This window comes from Muscardinus avellanarius, assembly GCF_963383645.1.
Source record: "Muscardinus avellanarius genome assembly, chromosome: 14".
Lineage (NCBI taxonomy): Eukaryota > Metazoa > Chordata > Mammalia > Rodentia > Gliridae > Muscardinus > Muscardinus avellanarius.
This window is the reverse complement of record NC_137800.1, coordinates 13484218-13504755: the sequence shown is the minus strand read 5'-3', so window position 1 is coordinate 13504755 and position 20538 is coordinate 13484218. Positions and strand designations below refer to the sequence as shown.

The 20538-nt window shown below is 39.5% G+C and overlaps 1 protein-coding gene across 2 annotated transcripts in view; it reads left to right on the top strand.

The window, feature by feature from the left end:
- Positions 1–1180: 1180 nt before the first annotated feature.
- Positions 1181–20538, top strand: part of XPO7 (exportin 7) — a gene marked incomplete at both ends in the record, with an annotated part of 46255 nt that continues 26897 nt past the window's right edge. Inside the window, 11 exons of one of the 2 annotated variants that reach the window (XM_080710862.1) lie at positions 1181–1201; positions 2046–2192; positions 5568–5661; positions 6123–6289; positions 7222–7287; positions 11004–11108; positions 13222–13387; positions 15120–15193; positions 17513–17632; positions 18823–18969; positions 19663–19835. In XM_080710862.1, the coding sequence (XP_080566988.1) occupies positions 1181–1201; positions 2046–2192; positions 5568–5661; positions 6123–6289; positions 7222–7287; positions 11004–11108; positions 13222–13387; positions 15120–15193; positions 17513–17632; positions 18823–18969; positions 19663–19835 (1280 nt within the window). Of the gene's footprint in view, positions 1202–2045; positions 2193–5567; positions 5662–6122; positions 6290–7221; positions 7315–11003; positions 11109–13221; positions 13388–15119; positions 15194–17512; positions 17633–18822; positions 18970–19662; positions 19836–20538 lie in introns of both variants that reach the window. The other variant, XM_080710861.1, reaches the window with a different exon arrangement.

Below are 20538 nucleotides of genomic sequence, written 5' to 3'. Positions count from 1 at the left end.
TGATGTCTTCTATGTTACCTATGTTTTAAATAATCTGTTTCTTTTTTTAAGTGAACCATTTTATAGGAGGAATAAGAAACCTGTCCGTGTTGAAACAAAACCTTGTGAAGGAGACTTAATTCCTTTCTTAGGAATGTGGGGATTTATAATTATTAAAATGATTTCATTTTCAGTAGGGTCTTGAGCCAGTACTAGCAAGCATAAAAGTGACTTTAATGTGTATTTTATGGCATATGTGAAATTAGCCTTATCCTTTATTTCTTGTGTTTGTAAGCCACATGAAGGCAGATGCTGATTATAAAACTTCATTGCTGGAGGTCTGACTTTACAATGGCAGTCTTCTCAGTGCTTTTGAGTTCAAGAGATAGTAAGTGAGGAAGTCAGAAAGAAATGTTATGTATAAAGCTTATCAAAAACCCAGAACATTTTGAAGGGTGGTTTTGTTTTGAGGGTAGAGAGTGTTGTTTATTCTTTTAGGGGCTTTCTAAAGTGGCACTGATGATCTTAGAGTGTATTTGTCTTTTCTTGTTTCCTTTAAGCAAATGTTGGGAATTTATTAATCTGGTTGAGTAAAATAGGAATCCTGCCCTAAGGGCTTTTTTGCTTAGTGGTAAAGCTGTGATTTATAAAGTCACAGCGTAATGAACGAAAGGTGGTAATGAAAAGCCTTGAGCAGACTGGCTATGAATATATTTTAGGCAATTTACACAGGTTGGATTAATAATTATTGTTGTTGTTCTGTTACAACAGTCATTATAATAGTAGGATCTCTCTAACTACCTAAACTAGATCTTGTTTGCTACTATTGAAAATAAGCTCACATTTCTTCTTAAAGTCCAAACCATTCCTTTAAAGGCTAACAGATGTTTACTCTCCTCAGTCAGTGAAAGGTGATAGTAAGTGTGGTCCTGGTTCTCTCCTCTTTGCCTTGAACACCATGTGAAGTGGAAATAGATCTGCTTGCATCCCTTTAGGTTTTTAACCAAAACACACCCATACCCTGCCTGCTTTTCTGGAACTAGTTCAAGATTTGGAGAGAAGGGTTCGTTTGGGGCGTCTCCCTTGTCTTATCTCTGCGTAAGCAGATGCTAGGGTTGAATTTATTTTGACCCTTCCATTTAAATTTGGATCCGAGGCAGAGTGTAAAGTACAACAGAAGAGAATCTGCTGAACTTTAGACATGAGGGACCTGGGAAGGAAGGTGCGTACCCACATCCTGAAATACTTTTCTAGAGGTTTTCTTAGAAATGACCATCCTTATACATACAGATAAATAGGAGCTAATAACTCTTACTTGCAAAGGTTTTGTTCTGTTTTGTTTGGACTGGGTATCAAGCCCAGGGGCATTCTACCTCTGAGCTACACTCCCAGCTTTTTTTAATTTTTGAAATTTTTTGTTTGTTTTGTAGTGGGGGGGGGCAAGTGTCAACCTCCAAGCTATTTCCCCAGCGCTTTTTAATTTTTGTTTTGAAACAAGGTCTCACTAGGTTGCTGAGAGTTTTGCTAACTTTTCTGAGGCTATCCTCAAACCTGGGGTCATCCTGTCTCATCCCTGAAAGTACTGGGATTACAGGCATGCACCACCATGCCCAGCTAGGAAAATATTTAAGCTGTGTAAAGGTTTGTCTGGCACTTTGTGTGTTTATGTGTTGAATTTTAGCAGCAGTGCCTCTAGTATTCATACTTTTGAAATTGATGGTTGAATAAGTAAATTTAGAATTTTTATTCGAAAGCCTTTTGGAAAAGCTTAGGAGGATGGGTACTTGCAAAGAAAAAAATGTATCATTTTGATTGATCTTCAAGGGAATAACTGAAAACATATAGGTCTTTTAATATGTCATTTTGTCTTTTAAAGCATCAAATAAAGAGAGCAGTAGATTATCTCGCTTCTCCTCAGAAATGAGCAATAGATTATCTGGCTTCTCAGAAACGAGAAGCAGTTCTCTCTTTATTGATTGTTATTTATCTTTGACCAGTAAGTTTGTGCATGGTGCCTTGGGTAGATAGTAGGCTGGACTGACTCTTTTTTGACCAATCTTTTGCAGAGCCTGGCCCAACTAGAGAATCTGTGCAAACAGCTGTATGAAACAACAGATACAACCACTCGACTACAGGCAGAAAAAGCCTTGGTTGAATTCACCAACAGCCCCGATTGCCTGAGCAAGTGCCAGCTGCTCCTCGAGAGAGGCAGTGTACGTAAGGCTTGACAGACCGTGGAGGGCAACGGTGTAGTCCTAAGCTAGGGCTGGTCGGGATAACCTCTGTTCCTTGAGTCTTCTGAGTGTCCTGGCCCTCTCCATTTCACTGTTTAAAAACACCATGCCTGCCAGGTTGGTGAAAAAGGCCATATGACCTCATCAAGAAAATCTCAAACATGCATTTCTGGTTTGGTTTTTGGTACTGAGGATTGAACCAGGGCATTCTGCCTCCCAGCCTAGGTTGCCAAGGCTGGCCTTTAACCTGCAGTCTTCCTGTGTCATTTCCCAAGTTCTGGGGCTACAGGTGTGTGCCACCACACCCAGCTCAAACTTGCATTTCTGTCCTGTCCTTTTCATGTTGTGCCAGTTTTGTGGTTCCTTTTCTGGTTCTATCTTAAGTGCCTGCCATGTCTTAGCCTTAACAGAAGACCTTTTCTACCTAAAGTCTTTGTCTCCACATAAACTTCTTGGTCTTTTTGTTGTTTTTCCCTCTGTGCCACAGCTGCTGCTTTGTTGCCTTATGAGACTAGAAAAAATGACCTTGACACTGAAAATCACAGGAAGTTTAGCTTTCAGAATTAGAGCCTCTTCCAGCTTGAAAATGACATTGCAGCAGTTGAAATCATCACTTCTAGTGGGGCGTAATTTGATAAAACTACTATTTTTGGTGAGAAGGAGATCTTAGTAAGATTCCCCCAGGGTAATGTGAAAGGCATCAAGAGTGAGAATCCTGACTAGGCGATGGCAGTAGCATTGGCCTGCCTGCTTGCTCACTCTTCTGTCACTCACTGAACCCAGGACACTGCTCATGCTAAGCAAGTGCTCCTCTACTGAGTATATCCCCAGTTGTTTTGATTTTTGTTTTGAGACAAGGTCTCACTAGGTTGTTCAGCCTGGCCTCAAACTTGTGATCCTCCTGCCTCAGCCTCTTCAGGCGCTGGGATTACAAGTATGAGCCACTGTGCTTGCCTGTCGCTAGCATTCTTTTGACAAAGTGACAACATAATCAGGCGAAATCTATTTGTCCTAATGTTCAAACAACCTTAGGCATGCCTACCTGGATTATCTTGTTTCACAGATTAAAGGAAAGAAACTCAAAAAACGTGTAAATAGTAGCAATAATTTTATTAGTGTAGCAAAGGCGAAAATAGAAACAGTAGTGTAATGTCGCATCTTGAACCACAATATATCTGTAAAAAGTTGGTTAATAAAAATTTATTTTCCAAAAAATTATTCTTCAGAATGGAAATATGAAAAATTAAAGCAGTTAATTTGTTGAGGGGTAAAATTCTAGATAACTTTGAGTTTTCATTAGTATTGTCACAATGTTGTTTGTGCAATAAGTAGAATAAATTATAGTGGTTCAAATTATCTTTAGTAACTAAGATCTCTTTTAAATATCTCAGGGTTACAGATTGATTAGTGGTCTGTTCTGAGTTACACATGTAAAATATTTTGTGCACTTCTTTTAAGTCACTCAGTATTAGGATGGATCCATGCATTTGTCCATGGAGAGAGACGAGCAGCTCTTCCATTGGCTCCTGCCAGAGTTCCTCATGTGCAACCTCTGGTCTTCTAACTCTGGCTTCTCATTGACAGTTAGAAAGCAAGAAGAAAACAGGATTGGTGCAGTGCAGAAACAATCATCGTGATTCTTCCTTTTTAGTCATTACTGACTTCTTAGACATGAACATGGCAGATATGCTGACGTTGGGTAGTATATAGTTACTCCTACTGTTCTATGGTTGTGGTACCTCATGTATTATTAGTGGTTTGACACACCTGCTTGAACTCACTCTAAACCATGTTCAAGTGTATCAAATATGTATCACATGTCAACATTGCTTTTACAAATTTTTCCTTAATCTTAAAGGATTTTCTTACACCTGGTAGTATTATATAATATTGTAACATAATGGATAGCCTACTTCTTTTTAGGATTTTTTTTCTTGTGTGTGTGTACATGTGTGTGTGTGTGTGTGTGTGTGTGTGTGTGTGTGTGTGCACGCTACTGAGGATTGAACTTAGTGGCATTCTACCTCTTAGCTACACCGCCAGCCCTTTTTTATTTTTTAGACAGAGTTTCACTAAGTTGCAGACAGCTTCAATTAAATTGCTGAGGTTGAACACAAACCTACAATCCTCCTGTCTCAGCCTCCCAAGTACTAGGATTACAAGTGTGTGCCACCACGCCCCTGCTTTTCCTGAGGATTTTTAGTTTCATGAAAAATTATCCTCAACCCTTGATTAGATTTTTCTTTTTGGTACTAAGGATTGAACTTGTGGCACTCTACCTCTGAGCTGTATTCTCAGTTCTTTAAACACTTTTAATTTAAAACAAAGTCTTGATAAGTTACTGAGGTTGTCCTCAAATTTGCAGTCCTCCAATCTCAGCCTTCCAAGTACTAGGATTACAGGTGCTTATCATGTCTGTTTTGATTAATTTATCTTATTAATGGCTCTGAATCTGTTTCTGTCCTATAATATTATATAAAATGTCACATAGAGGAATTCTTACATGATTCTCTTTTATACATTATTACCAGATAGAGTGATGCACTGTACGGCTAAAATTCATTAAAAGCCACATTTGAGAATGTGATATTATTCGATTACTTAGGGTATAACTTTTCTCACAAAATAATTGTTCTGAAGTTTGCTATTAAGTTATATACAGCCGGGCATGGTGGCACATGCTTGTAATCCCAGCGCTTGGGAGGCTGAGACAGGAGGATCGCACAGGTTCGAAGTCAGCCTCAGCTACTTAGTAAGGCTCTCAGCAACTTAGTGAGGCCCTGTTTTTAAATAAAGTATAAAATAGCTCTGGGAGTATAGCCGGAGGTAGAAAAGGCCCCTGGTTCCACCCCCGAGTACCACCCCCCAAAAAAATTATCATATACATTATATTTTACTTACTAAAGTAAAATATTTAGCCCTAGCCTGGGAGTGGTAGCACACACCAGTAATCCCAGATACTTGAGGCTGAGGCAGGAGGATCACCAGTTTGAGGATAACCTGTGCTACGTAGTGAGACCCTGTCTTAAATAAAATTTACAAGGGAATCCCAGTACCTAGTAGGATAACAGGTTCAAGGCAAGCCTCAGCAACTTAGTGAGGGCCTCGGTAACTTAGACCTTGTCTCAAAATAAAATAGTGCCAGGGGGGTATAGAACACACCTGGGTTCAATCCCCAACCAAAAAATTAAAAAGGGCTGGAGATAGATATAATTTAGAAATTAACTGTGTAACATAATGTGATAACTCCCTCTATATTTTGAGGCAAAACATCACCTTGTGTCACCAAGTAACAAACCTTATAATTAACATAGCTTATATAATTTTAAGTCCTCCTTACTCCTCTTTTCACAGTCATCCTACTCCCAGTTATTGGCGGCTACATGCCTTACCAAGCTTGTATCACGCACAAACAACCCCCTGCCATTGGAACAACGGGTAGATATTCGTAAGTAGAGAACTTTCTGTTATGTTTGAAGAAATTAAGTTTGTCAGTAATGTAGAATATAGGTTGTTTGATAATGTGCTGAAATTGCTAAACACATGAAATATCTAGATTTCAAGGGTTCTTTACAAATTTTGGGCGTATGAAGTGGACCCAGTATCATTACTTCCAGATAAAAATCCTAAGTCATTTCTTCGTTATCAGAAGCTTTCTTTCATTCATTTTTTATTGTTACTGCTTTGTAGAAAAACTTTGCTAAGGATTTTGTAACTCTATGGACCGTATTACTTAGCCATCACGTAAGAGAGAGTCAAGACTGCTGTACCTCATATCCTTCATAATGACAATATAAAATTCTGAATTTGAAAGCCTACCAATCTTAAATTCAAGGTTCCATTTCTCTGTAGCATAAAGAATTAAGAGAGATAAGGGTAAATAGTCTAAGTTTACCATTTGTTTCATAGGAAACTATGTGCTCAACTACCTTGCCACGCGGCCAAAGCTGGCTACGTTTGTGACACAAGCACTTATCCAGCTATATGCCAGAATCACAAAACTGGGCTGGTTTGACTGTCAGAAGGATGACTATGTCTTCAGAAATGCGATCACAGATGTGACAAGGTTTTTACAGGTATGTCATGTTTATTTGATATAATAGGAATGGGAGAAGCGATAGAAATAAACTTATGTAATACCTATCTACTTTGTAAAAATTATACAAAAATTGAATCTTTTTGTGTGTGTGTGTGTGTGTGTGTGTGTGTGTGTGTGTGTGTGTGTGTTACTGGGGGTGGCACCCAGGGGCTTTTCTACCTCTGGGCTATCCTCCCAGACCTATTTTATATTTTATTTGGAAACAGGGTCTCACTAAGTTGCTGAGAGCCTCACTCAGTGAGGGGAAGTACTGGGGATTGAACCCAAGGGCATTCTACCTCTGAGCTATAGCCCTGGCTCTTTTTATTATTTGGTTTTTTTTTTAATATTTGTTTTTGAAATGGGGTCTCAGTAGGCTGCTGAGCATCTCAGTCCTTGCTAAAGCTGTCCTGTGATCTTTCTATCTCAGCCTCCCAAGTACTGGGATTATAGGCATGTGCCACCATGCCCGGCTACAGTTTATCTATAATGTTTATAGGAACTTCTTTCTTTTTGTGCTGTTAGGGATTGAACCCAGGGGTATCCTACCTCTGGCCTACAGCCCCAGCCCTATTTTATTTTTTGTTTGGAAATAGAGTCTTCTTTAGTTGCCGAGGCTGGCTTTGAACCAGCCTCCCAAGTACTGGCATTACAAGCATCAGCCACCATTGCTGTATTATGGGAACTTTGTGTGTGTGGTGGGGGGGGGGTGTTTAAATTTTGGTGAGGTTAGATTTAGCAGTCTTCCTTTATGGAAGTTAACTTTTATGTCCTACAAAGCAACAGGTTTAAACTGTAACTCCTTACTGGTTTGTTTAACTGTTTTATTTGTGACACAGCAATCTGTCACTCAATAGCATGAGTATATTCCAAAAGCCAAAATCAAGCACACGTGCCAACTCTTTCTGCCTTACCTTTCATTTTAACCAGGACAGTGTTGAATACTGCATCATTGGTGTCACAATTTTATCTCAGCTAACCAATGAAATTAATCAAGTAAGTGCTACAGCCTTCTTCATTGAAGTAAGTGACATACTTTTTCTTAGTCTTGGTGTTTTCTGCTATGTGTGGGATGATCTTTTTTGGCAGTCGTGTGCTTTTGCGGTAAGTCATTAATGGCTCTTTTGAAACAAAACTAGTGCCACTGGGCTTTCCTCTGTAAGTGCATCCTAGACTCGTACTTTGGCTAGTCCTCTGACACGAGGATATCTTACCTCCCATCTCAGCTTTCCTTGGTGGTGTTCATGTTTGTTTCAGAGATGAGAACGTTACTCCTAAGTGAAAACCATAATGAAATATTGCCTTGCCATGCTAACAGAGACAATGAGTCCAAAACAGAAATCATGAAAGTGAAGCCAGCATCATTTGTGTGCCTTCCTAGTCCCATATACTTGAATATGTGTTATAGTCATTTAAAAAATAATTCCCATGTACACAAGATTTTGCTTATAATCTTTTCAGAATGCATAAAACATTCTGCTAAATATCAGTTAATTTTCTACTTGCAGTGCTGGGGATCAAATCGGGGCCTCATGCATGCTAGGCAAGTACTCTACCACTGAGCTATACCTCTTGCCCTCCAGTTATTTTTTAAATAGTTATTGATGCCATGAACTACTACAGAGGAAAAACCAGTGGCTTTCTTTTTTCCCTGCTCGTTTTTATTTCAGTTATATACTCTTGAATCCAGGTAAAATGTTATAATTATTAAATAGGCCAATTTTAACATTAGTATAACATCTCACTCTTAAGTTGTCAGTGTATTAATTACATTAGCATTACTGTTGCTATTGCTCATAATTATGCAGAGATTTTATTAACACTGCAAATTTTTAACTGAGTTGATAGTCTAATGCATTAGCATATAGCCTATTAAAATCTGGGATCCATAATGTGTTCGTATGTAATCTACACTGGGATCAGTGATTGTCAAAATAATAAAAGCTTAGCCAGGCATGATAATGCACACCTGTAATCTCAGTACTTGGGAGGCTGAGATAAGAGGTCACAGTTTCGAGGACAGCTTCAGCAAGTGGTTAGGCACTCATCAACTTAGCGAGCCCTGTTTTTAAATAAGAAATAAAATCAGGCTGGAGGTATAGCTCAAAGGTAAAATGCCTCTGGGTTCAACCATCAGTACTAAAAAAATCATAATAATAGCTTATACTTTTCCATGATTATGAAGTACCAGCCACTGTCCTAAGCACTTTTTATTAACTAATTTTATTCTTGTAACAGTCTGTGAGATAGGTACTATGGTTATTCCATTTTCTGGATAAGGAAACTGAGGCACATAAAGGTTTAAGTAATTTGCCTGTAGTGTCACAGTTCTAAATTCAAATCTAGATAGGTTTATTCCAGAGTCTGTGCTCTTAGCTGGGCGTGGTGGCGCACGCTTGTAATCCCTGCGCTTGGGAGGCACAGACAGGAGGAGCACGCAGGTTCGAAGCCAGCCTTTCTGGCTTAAGAGACCCTGCTTCCAAGTAAAATATAAAATAGGTCTGGGAGTGTAGCCCGGAGGTAGAAGGGTTCCACCCTCAGTACCACCAAACAAAAAAAAATAGTGCTGGGAGTGTAGCTCAGAGGTAGAATGCCCCTGGGTACCATCCCTAGTACCGCAAAAAAAAAAAGAAAAAGAAAAAAAGAGTCTGTGCTCTTAACAACTAACTTTTTCTTTTTTTTATTTTTTTGGTGGTACTGGGGATGGAACCCAGGGACTTTCTACCTCCAGGCTACACCCCCAGACCTATTTTATATTTTTTATTTGGAAACGGGTCTCTCAAGCCAGCAGAGGCTGGCTTCAAACCTGCACGATCCTCTTTTCTCAGCCTCCCAACCATGGGGATTACAAGCCTGCACCACCACACCTGGCTAACTTACTATTTAACTACTATTACCTTTGCACTAGGAGAAACTGCATTAAATATATGCAGATATTGTGGACTTAATGTTCTCCTCCTTGAATTTTGTTCCTACAAAATACATAAATGTTGATATAAAAAAAAACCTGTTTAAGATTTTACTTCTCAATTGGACATGGTGGCACACACCTGTAATCCCAGTACTTTGGAGGCTGAGACAGGAAGGTCACAGGTTCAAGGCCAGCCTCAGCAACTTAGCAAAACCCATTTCAAACAATAAAATTAAGCCAGGGGTGCTGGTGCACACTTGTAATCCCAGCATTTGGGAGGCTGAGACCAGAGGATCGCGGTTCACGGACAGCCTCAGCTACTTAGTGAGGCCCTCTGAAACTTAGCGAGACCCTGTTTCAAAATAAAGAATAAAAAATAGGGGAGGGTGTGTAGCTTGGAGGTCAAATGCCCCTGGGTTTCATCCCCAAACCCACAAAAATAAATACATACATACATACATACATACATACATACATACATACATACATAAAATTAGACTAGGCTCAGTGGTATAATGCCCCTGATTTCCATGGTTTTGTTTTTGTTTCTGATATGTGTGTGTTACTGAAGATTGAACCCAGGGATATTCTACCTCTGAGCTATACCCCCAGCCCTATTTTAGTCTTTATTTTGAAACAAGGTCTCACTTGGTTGCAGAGGACCTCACCAAGTTACTGAGGCTGTGATCCTCCTGTCTCAGCCTCTTAGGTACTGGGATTACAAGTGTGGGTCACCATGCCCATCCTACTTCTCTTTTTAAGAAAGTGATTCAAATATGTTTGGCATAGATAGTTAATGTGTAGTTATTTTCTATATGATCAGTCAGTACAACACATATATATGGCACATCATGTAATTTAGCAGTACATTTCATATCTAAGGCATACATGATAACATGAGTGACACTGAAGCTAGAATTAGAATTTTTTGAATAATAAATATTCTGATTAATTTGGAATATTCTAAGTAACAAGATTTTCTTTCTTTTTTCTTTGTTTATTGTTTGTCAGAGGTAGAATGCCACTGAGTTCAATTCCTAGTACCATAGGATAAAGTAAATAAATAGGTAAAATAGGGCTAGGGATGTGGCTCAGAGGTAGAATGTTCCTGAGTTCTATCTCTAGTACCACAAAAAAAAAAAGTAAATAAATCGGTAAAATAGAGTTAGGGGTGTGGCTTGGAAGTAGAATGCCCCTGAGTTCAATCCCCAGTACCATAAAAACAAAACAAAAAAAGACATAGACAAAGGACTAAACTAAACCAATACACCAACCATTTAAATTCTCTCTTCTGTGGTATATATACTATGTGTTGAAGTATGTTGGAGCAGGAAGATAGTGTTAGAAGCTATTATCAGTTATTATAAGCCAATGGCTGTTGGTTTAATACTGTTTGGGAAATTCAGCCCTATAACTCTAGCCCCGAGTGGGTCTCTGTTTTTGAGACTAAGCTATAATATGACATAACAGTAATTATTAGCAGTGTCTGCCAACAATTTATTAAGTTTTACCTACCTAAGTACAGAGTAAAATAAAAATTTGCAGTAAAAACGTGTATACCTCCTTTTGTTTTTTCATTATAAGCTAGAGAAATGAGATTATGGCTACCTACCGGAGCTCACTGCCCTCTGCATCTTTGTACTGGATATGATTTAACAGTAGTTCCAGCTTTAAAAATGTATTTTGTATTTATGTCACTTTTATTGGAAATCCTTTTAGTTTACAGAGTATACATAAAAAGTTTTCTTTTTTTTTTTTTTTAGCAGTTTTAAAACTTGCATTGGTCTATTTTTCTACACAGGCAGATACTACCCATCCTTTAACCAAACACAGAAAAATAGCCTCCTCTTTTCGAGATTCATCACTGTTTGATATCTTCACGCTCTCCTGCAATTTACTAAAACAGGTAAGATGTGGGTTGGATCATGCTTCTCAGGTTTTTTTTTGGGGGGGGGGTGTTCTGGGGATGGAACCCAGGAGCATTCGACCTACGAGCTACACCCCCTGCCCTAATTTTTATTCTTTGTTTTGAAACTTGAGTCTCAATAAGTTGCAGAGAGCCTCACTAAGTAGCTGAGGCTGTCCGCAAACTATGATTTTCCAGTCTCAGACTCCCAAATGCTGGGATTACAAGTGTGCACCACCACGCCCGGCCCCTATTTCTTTTAAAAGATACAAATGGGTGGGAATTTGTTAGTGGTCCACTCATAACTGAGCCTCAGAGTTTATGCATCACTTTAATCATCAAGTCTCACATAATACACATCTAGAGATACAGGAAAAGCTAGTTAGACCACTGGAGTTAGAGAAAAGATTCAAACTCATTCCCCTAGGTAAGTAAATAGCAGTAAAAATCCCATGCTTTTACCCAACAGGAATCTGGCTTACTACAAAGTTAGAAATTTTGGTGTTTGTTTTTTAAAACCACATAAAACCTCTATATTCTGAGTGAAAGCATGTTCACTTTATGGTGTTTGAATTCTTAGTGCTCTGAAAGCAGGTTCAGAATACATTGTTATCATACAAAACTAGGTTGACTCCTCCGTCCCCTGCTGAGTTAAAAGCAGCAGATAAACAAGCAACATCTGTAGGATGAGTAGATTTTGAATTTTTAACATCCATTTAGATTTAATAACCTGAAGGGATAAACAGTACCACATAAGGAAATTACCTATTTTAAAGTAGCGAGGTTGGTTTTCAGTTCATTTATTGATAGACTTGAACTAGGAAAGAAGTGTTAACCTAAGAGTCGTACATATTTATGGCAGTGTTCAGATGCTTTATCCCAGTGGAAAACTAAATAGGATTAACCTATGGCTTTTTTTCTTTTCTCTATTTTTTTTTTTTTTTTGTGTGTGTGTGTGTTTTTTTTTTTTTTTTTTTTTCTCAACATTTTTCAGTATTTTCCAATTTCAGTTCTAGAGGCAAATTTGGATTCTTTCTGTTGTTCCTATTAATGATACACATCATTTACTCAATTACTTAGTTTTACCTCTGAATTTCTATTCTAAACACTCCTGAGGTTTGACAAGCTGCCTGGCCAAGCAGGGCGAGAGCTTTTAAGAAAACTAAGGGTCATATCTTCCTCACTAGTACTATTAGAAGCAAATAAGTAACCAGCTGGTCCCTGAGACACAGCTGGTAAAATCTTGGGATGTACAGCACCATAGCTTTGGGCCCATATTCAGCTGTAGTCTACATGGTTACACATACTTGTAATTCCAGTATTAAGGAATACTCAGGTAGGAGGATCACAGGTTTGAGGCCAGCCTCCTTAACTTAGTGAGACACTCAGCAATTTAGTGAGACCTTCCTTGTTTCAAAATAAAAAGGAGCCAGTGTGGTGGCCCACACCTCTGATTTCCAGTACTTGGGAGGCTGAGACAGAAGGTTTGTAGGTTCAGATTAGCCTCAGCAGCCTAGCTAGACTTTCAGTGATCTAATGAGACCCTATTTAAAAACAAAAATAAAAAGTCTAGAAGTATGGTTCAGAAGTAGAATAGCTCTGGGTTCAATCTCCAGTATAAAAAATAAAATTCAACAGTGCCCTTTGTTTTAATTTTGGTTGCAAAGATTTCTAGTGATGGTAGGAATGGTGATAATAAAAAGAGGAAGGAAAGAAGAAGGGTTGGCCAAGGTACAAAACTTCCTCAGCGATCCCTTCAGTGTTTTTATCTTAGCCCTGTCCAAAAATTAGACTAGGATCTCACATCCCATATAGCTTCAGAATTCCCTGTGGCAATAATGGCTACCACAGGTAAAATATGTTTAAAAGGGAGTTTCTTAAAGTACCAGTTTCATGCTATAGTAAATGTGTGTTGATAGCAGAGGGGAGGGGAAGGTATTTTTACAGTAAAATTAAGGTGATAACAGTAGAACATCTTTTGCGGGAAGCCATTGTTTTGCTGTGCTGTAATACAGCACTCCTTTTCGGGCTCAACATCCTGCTCCTAAACCTGGGAGCAATCTGGGAAGAAAGGAACAATTTTTGGGGGCTCATTGTATGGCCATTTTTCCAGGCTTCAGGAAAGAATCTGAACTTGAATGATGAAAGTCAGCATGGCTTGCTCATGCAGCTGCTCAAACTCACCCATAACTGCCTGAACTTTGATTTCATCGGCACATCTACTGATGAGTCCTCAGATGACCTATGTACAGTACAGATTCCCACCAGCTGGAGATCAGGTAATAGAGAACACGAACCACCAGAGCAGTCTGCCAGGCACCCCACAGAGTGTCTGTGATAACCCAAAGAACTCCTGTGGTTCCCTTGTTTGATATAAAAGTTAGAATTTTATGTCTACGTTTGTTTGTTTGTTTGTTTGTTTGTTTGTTTGTTTGTTTTGTGGTACTGAGGGTGGAACCTAGGGGCCTTCTACCTCCAAGCTATACTCCATATGTATTTTTATATTTTATTTGGAAACATGGTCTCACTAAGTGGCAGAGGGCCTCTCACTAAGCTGCTGAAGCTAGCTTTGAACCTGCAACCCTCCTGTCTCAGCCTCTTAAGTACTGGGATTACAGGTGTGCGCCACCATGCTTGACATATGTCTACTTTTATAATACAGAGGGAAAGGTTGTTGGAGAAATCTTAAAGATTCCCTAGCATGGGAAAACTCCTAATTACTAAGAAGTAGTCATATCTTCTTGCATTCTTTGGTCTAGTGTCCTTTGTCATCTATTTAAGATAATGCCTGTCTTTTAAAAACAACATCAAGCAATTTAGCAAGACCCTGTTTCAAAGTTTTTGTTAGTTTGGTGTGTGTGTGTGTGTGTGTGTGTGTGTGTGTGTGTGTGTTTTCCTTTGGTCCTTGGGATGGAACCCAAGGGCATTCTACCCTAAGCCACACACCCAACTCTTATTTTATTTTAATTTTGAAACAGGGTCTCACAAGGTTGCTGGGAGTCTCACTAATTGCCGAGGCTGTCCTCAAACCTGCTATCCTCCTGTTTCAGCCTCCCAAGTACTGGGATTACAAGTGTGCAAAACCATGCCCAGCTGCAAAGCTTTTAAAGAGTAGCAGGTATGGTGATACATACTGTAATCCAGCTATTCAGGAAGCTGAGGCAGGAGGTTCACAGTTTAGGAACCTGACAGGCAACTCTGTCGGACCCTGACCCAAAATAAAAAGGGCTGGGAATGCAGCTCAGAAGTAGAACACTTGGGTTTCATCCTCAGTACCTACTTCCAAAAAATAAAATAAAAAGATCCTTTATCTGTTTTTATGTTCCTAAGATAAAATTCTTAAATCCTTGCTATGGACAGAGGTGTTAGGATTACGTAGAATCAAAAGAATGAATGAAAAGTTCACTAGAATCTAAAGAGTGAATATGAGCCAGGTGTGATGGAGCTCACTTAGAATCCCAGGACTTGGGAGGCTGGGACAGGAGGATCTCAGGTTCATAGCCAGCCTCAGCTATTTAGTGAGGCCCTCTGCAACTTTGTGAGGCCTTGTTTTAAAATAAAGAATAAAAAATAGGGCTGGAGGTGTATCTCAGAGGTGTATCGCTGGGCTCAATCCCCAGCACCACACATACACAGTGAAAAAAAAAATGAATATGAGTCGGGTATGGTGGTGCACACCTGTATTCCCAATAATTAGGAGAGGTTAAGATAGGAGGATCACAGGTTCAAGATCAGCCTTAGCAATATAGCAAGACTTAAAAAAGTAAAAGGTTTGGAGGTATAACTCAGACATAGAATACCCATAGGTTCAGTCCCCAATAGCACACCAAAAAAAAGGAAAGCAAACAGCCCCTGGTAGTTTATCACTTTGTAAGGAGTTCTATGTTCTGTAAGATAAGTAAGCAGAAGGATATGCTCCCTAACCTGTGATTTCCAGAACAGTAACAGTGCCCGAGCCCTGTTCATGCCTAATAAAGTGACATCATTTGTCTTTTTTTTTCTCTTCTCCAGCATTTTTAGATTCTTCAACTCTGCAGCTGTTTTTTGACCTGTATCATTCCATCCCTCCTTCATTCTCTCCTCTGGTGAGTCAGGACCATTGTTTGTAAAAACAAAATTATTTCTAGAGGTAGCAATGCAAATGAGCTATACAGGCCATTCACATCTGAGATGGTGCCCATTTCTACTTTTATAAATTATAGAGGAAAAGCATAGAAATACTAAGGTTAGTAATCTAGCCTTATGAAATTAAGCTTTAGAGCCTAAAGGTTCTTGTGAGTTATATTTTAATTATTTCTGTCTTCTAGCCAGTGGCTGTAGATGATCAAGCTCTTTTTTTTTTTTTTTCTTTTCATCTGTGTCTGACTTTGTACTACATATTTTATGTTGATTGCCATAGTTAGAGTGGGAAATTCATCTGATACTTTCTTGGCTGAACCATTAAGATTTTTCTGAGGTTCCAGGCATGGTGACACATGCCTGTAATCCCAGTACATGGGAAGCTAAGATAGGAGGACCACAGGTTTAAGGCAAAGAAGCTGGCTTTGGGCACACACCTGTTATCCCAGTACTTGAGAGGCTGAGACAGAAGGACTGCAGGTTTGAAGAGAGCATGAGCAACTTGATGAGGCTCTCATCAACTTAGCAAAGGCCTGTTTCCAAATAAAAAATAAAATAGGACTGGGGGTATAGCTCGGAGGTAGAACACCTCTGATTCAATCCCTAGTACCATAAAATTTAATTAAATAAATAATAAAGGGCTGTGGTTATAGCTTGGAGGCAGAACACCTTGGGTTCAATCCCAGTACCAAAGAGAAAAGAAAAGATTGTTCTGAGAAAGGCTTTGAAAAGACCTCAGGCAAACATTAGGTAATAATAATGGAAATTGTAGTAGGAAGGATAATTGCCTACGTACCCTCAATAACATTCAAAACCTATTGGGAATGTTATATTTTTCCTTTAAAGCAATAATTAAGTTGAGTGGTGGCTCACACCTGTAATCCCAGTATTTGAGGGGGGCTGAGACAGGAGGATTGCAATTCAAGGCCAGCCTCAGCAAGTACTTGGAGAGGCTCTTGGGAACTTAGTGAGACCCTGTTTCAAAATTTAAAATAGGGCTAAGGGTCTGTCTCAGAGGTAGAATGCCCTTAAGTTTAATTCCAAGTACGACAAAAAATAAAAAATAAAAGCAATAATTCATCTCAAAATCATTCAGGTTCTAAAACTCTGTTGGCCCAGGATTTAGATGGTTGGTCAAAAATACTGTTGCGCATGCTGGGTGTGGTGGCTCACACCTGTAATCCCAGTTCTTGGGAGACTGAGACAAGAGGATCTCAGGTTCAAGAGCAGCCTCAGCAACCTAGAGAGACCCTGTTTCAAAATAAAAAGAGCTGGAGGTGTAACCTGGAGGTAGAATGCCCCTGGGTTAATAAAATACTGTTGTGCACAAGTTACACAAAATGCAGTAAAGTGGGGAGTGTTCTGTATGCAGAACTGTTCTGGTCATTTTAATGCTTTCCCAAATAAATACAGAATTTCACTTTAGGTAAAATGTGAATTCAGTGTGTACATATCTTTAAGGTTACTGCAGGAAAAGGTAGCATAGTCCAGAGGGCTAAGCAGTGAAAGGACTATTGGCAAACATAAAGGGAATCCCACATGGGGTGGTGAGGCTTGAGCCCGGGCCTGGCAGGAGAACCCAGAGAGAGCGGAAGCCACAGCTAGAGACAGGCTCCTGAGCAGCAGGAGCTGGGCCATCTGTAGAGGAACTCAGCCAGCCCGCAGCCCAGCCAGGGGAGTAGGGGCACTTCTTTCCTTCTGACCTCCTGCTGGCACCTAGCAATGTCAGAAGCCAGAGGAAAGAGAGTTCGGCTGTTTTAGACAGAGGTCAGCATCCCAGGGAACAGAGCAGGATGGGGAAGGATAGAAAATAGACCCAGGGAGGCCGGAGAGAGGGGGCAAAGGGAATAAAAATATCTAACAGCAGGGAAAGGGAAAAATGTTTTCCGTATAAAAGCTGTTTTTTTTTTTTTCTGGCATAGATCTGACTTGATTATTTCATTATATAGCACTACAATAGTAATGCCTGATTAGCCAAAAAACCTTACTAAAACAGAAAAGAAAAATCTTGAGTTTTATTTAAACTTATTAATTTGCTTGATTTTTGTCAAGCCCTATAACTAAGCAAGAATCAAAGAAGCCATTGGGATAGTCCAAGCATAACATTTAAGGTTGCTTTCCCAACTGATAATGTTACCAGCCGTACCTATTCTGATCAACTTCAGTCTGGTGCTCTTTTATAAAGCTGTTGGAGCTGTCCCAAGAAGTACCGTGGGAGAGGCCATGGCATGGTAGACACAGCTGGGCCATCTTAGTCAGTGTGTTGTGTTGTGCCCTGCTTTCAGGTGTTATCCTGCTTAGTACAGATCGCTTCTGTCAGAAGATCCCTGTTTAATAATGCCGAGAGGGCCAAGTTTCTCTCTCATCTTGTCGATGGTGTTAAACGAATACTGGAAAATCCACAGGTGAGATTTTTGAAAACTTATCTATGTATAGGACTAATGTATGGCTAGCTATTGGAATCAGAAGGAAATCCATTTAGAGGCCGTACTTAGCAGAAAGCCCAGAAAACAGTTTAGTCTTGTTCTTTAGAAGATTTCTGTGAATCTGTAGGCAGATCTGAGAGTATTTGCCCCAATCAGGAGTTTGTAACCTCCAGTTTCAGAAATGCAGGAGTCATGGGGGGGAGGGATCACACTGATACAGAAATATAAAAGTGGATGTAGTCATTTTTCCCAAGAAATTTAACATCTAAAGTTTGTTTTTTTATATTTAAAAAATGTACAGACCTAGTTGTATAGGGCTATTTTTGGCAGGAAAGGAGATAATTTTCTTTTCAAATTATTCAAGCTATAACTTTATTGCCCTTTCTATCTTTCTCAGCCCCCAAATTTTAGCTAATACCTATTTTTCAAACTATGACTTCTCTAAAATAGAAAAAAATTATAAAATCATTTTATTTATAAATCATTCTGTCACGTTTAAAATTTTCTTATCCATTCAGCAAATTGTATCAGGTACTTCTATGATAAACAAAACAAAATTTCTGCACTCATACTAATAGAGGAAGACATTTACAAGGAAACATAATGTACTGGTATAATATAAAAACAAGTCATAATATTTTGATGTAATTGCATAATAAAATATTTAAACATACTAACATGAATAATATAGTAAGGGTGATGAAAATAAATGAAACACCGTTGGCATTGCCACTGTAGTAATCTAGCGTTGTGCTTAGTGCTCAGTGTGAAAATGAAAAGTTATTTTAGATTTCATTTGACTAATGGGAAGCAAACAGGCCAATCTAAGATGGTTCCTATTTCTGCCATTACTCAGCTTTACAGACATAGGCAAGTAACGAGATTCTTCTGGACAACCCGTGCAAACTCTGCCCGTTGAGGCTAATAGACCAGTCTTCTAAGTGATTGTTAAGAACAGATGGGGTGATAAATATGACCATTCTTTGAAAAACGATATTTTAAGAAAAATATTTCTAAGCACTGTACAGATATATTTTTCTAAAACGTGATCTACAGCCCAGAAGTTAAAAAGTAGACTCCCCTTTCCCTGTGTGATCCCAAATACATGTCATACGTAAAGTGTGGTGAGTCACATTTTCCATTTTGTTTTTTCCCTGTGCCGCTGCCAGAGTTTATCAGACCCAAACAATTACCATGAGTTTTGCAGACTACTGGCCCGATTGAAAAGTAACTACCAACTGGGAGAACTAGTAAAGGTGGAAAACTACCCCGAGGTCATCCGGTTGATAGCCAATTTCACAGTGACCAGCCTTCAGGTTTGTCTTTGGTTGATTTTCCTTTTTTAAGCATTGGCATCTCTTCTCTTGCTCATTGGTTTTAAACCTTTTAAAATTATTCTTCCCCCTGCTTCCTTGGCAAAGGTAACTTTAAATATCCTGCAGAGTCATTTCTGTTATAGACTATTAATTTATATTTACAAAAGTGCAGAGAGAGATTTTTGATGTGTCTCAGTGGTAGAGCACTTGGCTAGTGTGCATGAGGCCCTGGGTTTGATCTCTAGCACTGGCAAGAAAGTTTAAGAAAAATAAATAAAGTGCTAGGGGAATAATTAAAGAAACAGATGGGAATTACAAGGATAATATTTAGATTTGAGGCAGAGAATTTTCTTATAACCTCCCTGAAAACGACAAGCTACACAGGGAACTAGATGGAAGAGCAAAGAGTTAGTGTCTTCTCTGTCTTAGTCATGCAATGTATTGACACCAGGTCTCAGATTATGACTTAATCATCTGGTCATTAGGTGAAGAATACAGGTGCCTGCGTCTTACCCCAGAGCTTCTTGTTCCCTAGGCCCAGGAAGGAGCATTGGCGTCTCTGTTTTTACCACATTCACCAGACAGTTCTTTTGCATACTAATGTCTGGAACCAGTCTTTATGATTTATGTCATGTGGCCTAGGACTATGTACAGAATTGAAAATATGCCTTCTGTTCTTTTGGTTGTCCTTAGCACTGGGAATTTGCCCCAAATAGTGTGCACTATCTCCTGAGCCTGTGGCAGAGGCTGGCAGCCTCTGTGCCCTACGTCAAAGCCACAGAACCCCACATGCTGGAGACTTATACTCCTGAGGTCACCAAAGCCTACATCACATCTCGTTTGGAATCTGTGCACATCATACTAAGGTAAGGATGAGCCTCCCTCACTCCCTCACTGCTAGCCTGGAGATCAGACACTCAGTTGGCAAAGGGGGGCTTGACGTGAGTCCTGTCAGAGCTGGTGCTGTGCATGGTTATCTTTCCTGTCAGCAGAGTGGCATATGAGAGCATAAACTCAAAGAATGAAGTCTTTCCTTTAACATCCTATTTATATTCCTTTTTGCCCTCAGTAGCAATGACTTTGAACACAGAGCATGTCCATATAATATTTGCCCTTGCCACTGATCTTTTTTAATACATGAGAAACATTTATTGGTTATAGGTGGTAAGAATTATGTGAAGGTATGGCATTTAATGTGAACTGAGTGTTAGCTGGGCTTGGTGGCTCACACTTGTAATCCCTACGTTTGGGAGGCTGAGACAGGAGGATCACAGTTCGTGGACCAGCCTCAGCTACTACTTTGTGAGGCCCTTTGCAACTCAGTGAGACCCTGTTTCAAAATAAAGAATAAAAAATAGGGCTGGGTGTGTAGCTTGGAGGTAAAATGCGCCTGGGTTCCATCCCCAGTACTGGGGTGGGGGGGGGGACTTGAGTGTTCGTAAAACTTACTTGAAAGCACTGTCCAGTCCAGCTGGTTTCTGGGAGACAGTGTGGAGATAGAGAAGTGACTCTGGGCACAGGGAGCCAGTTAATTCTGTGTAACTCTTATTTGTAAGGTACAGTTAATAA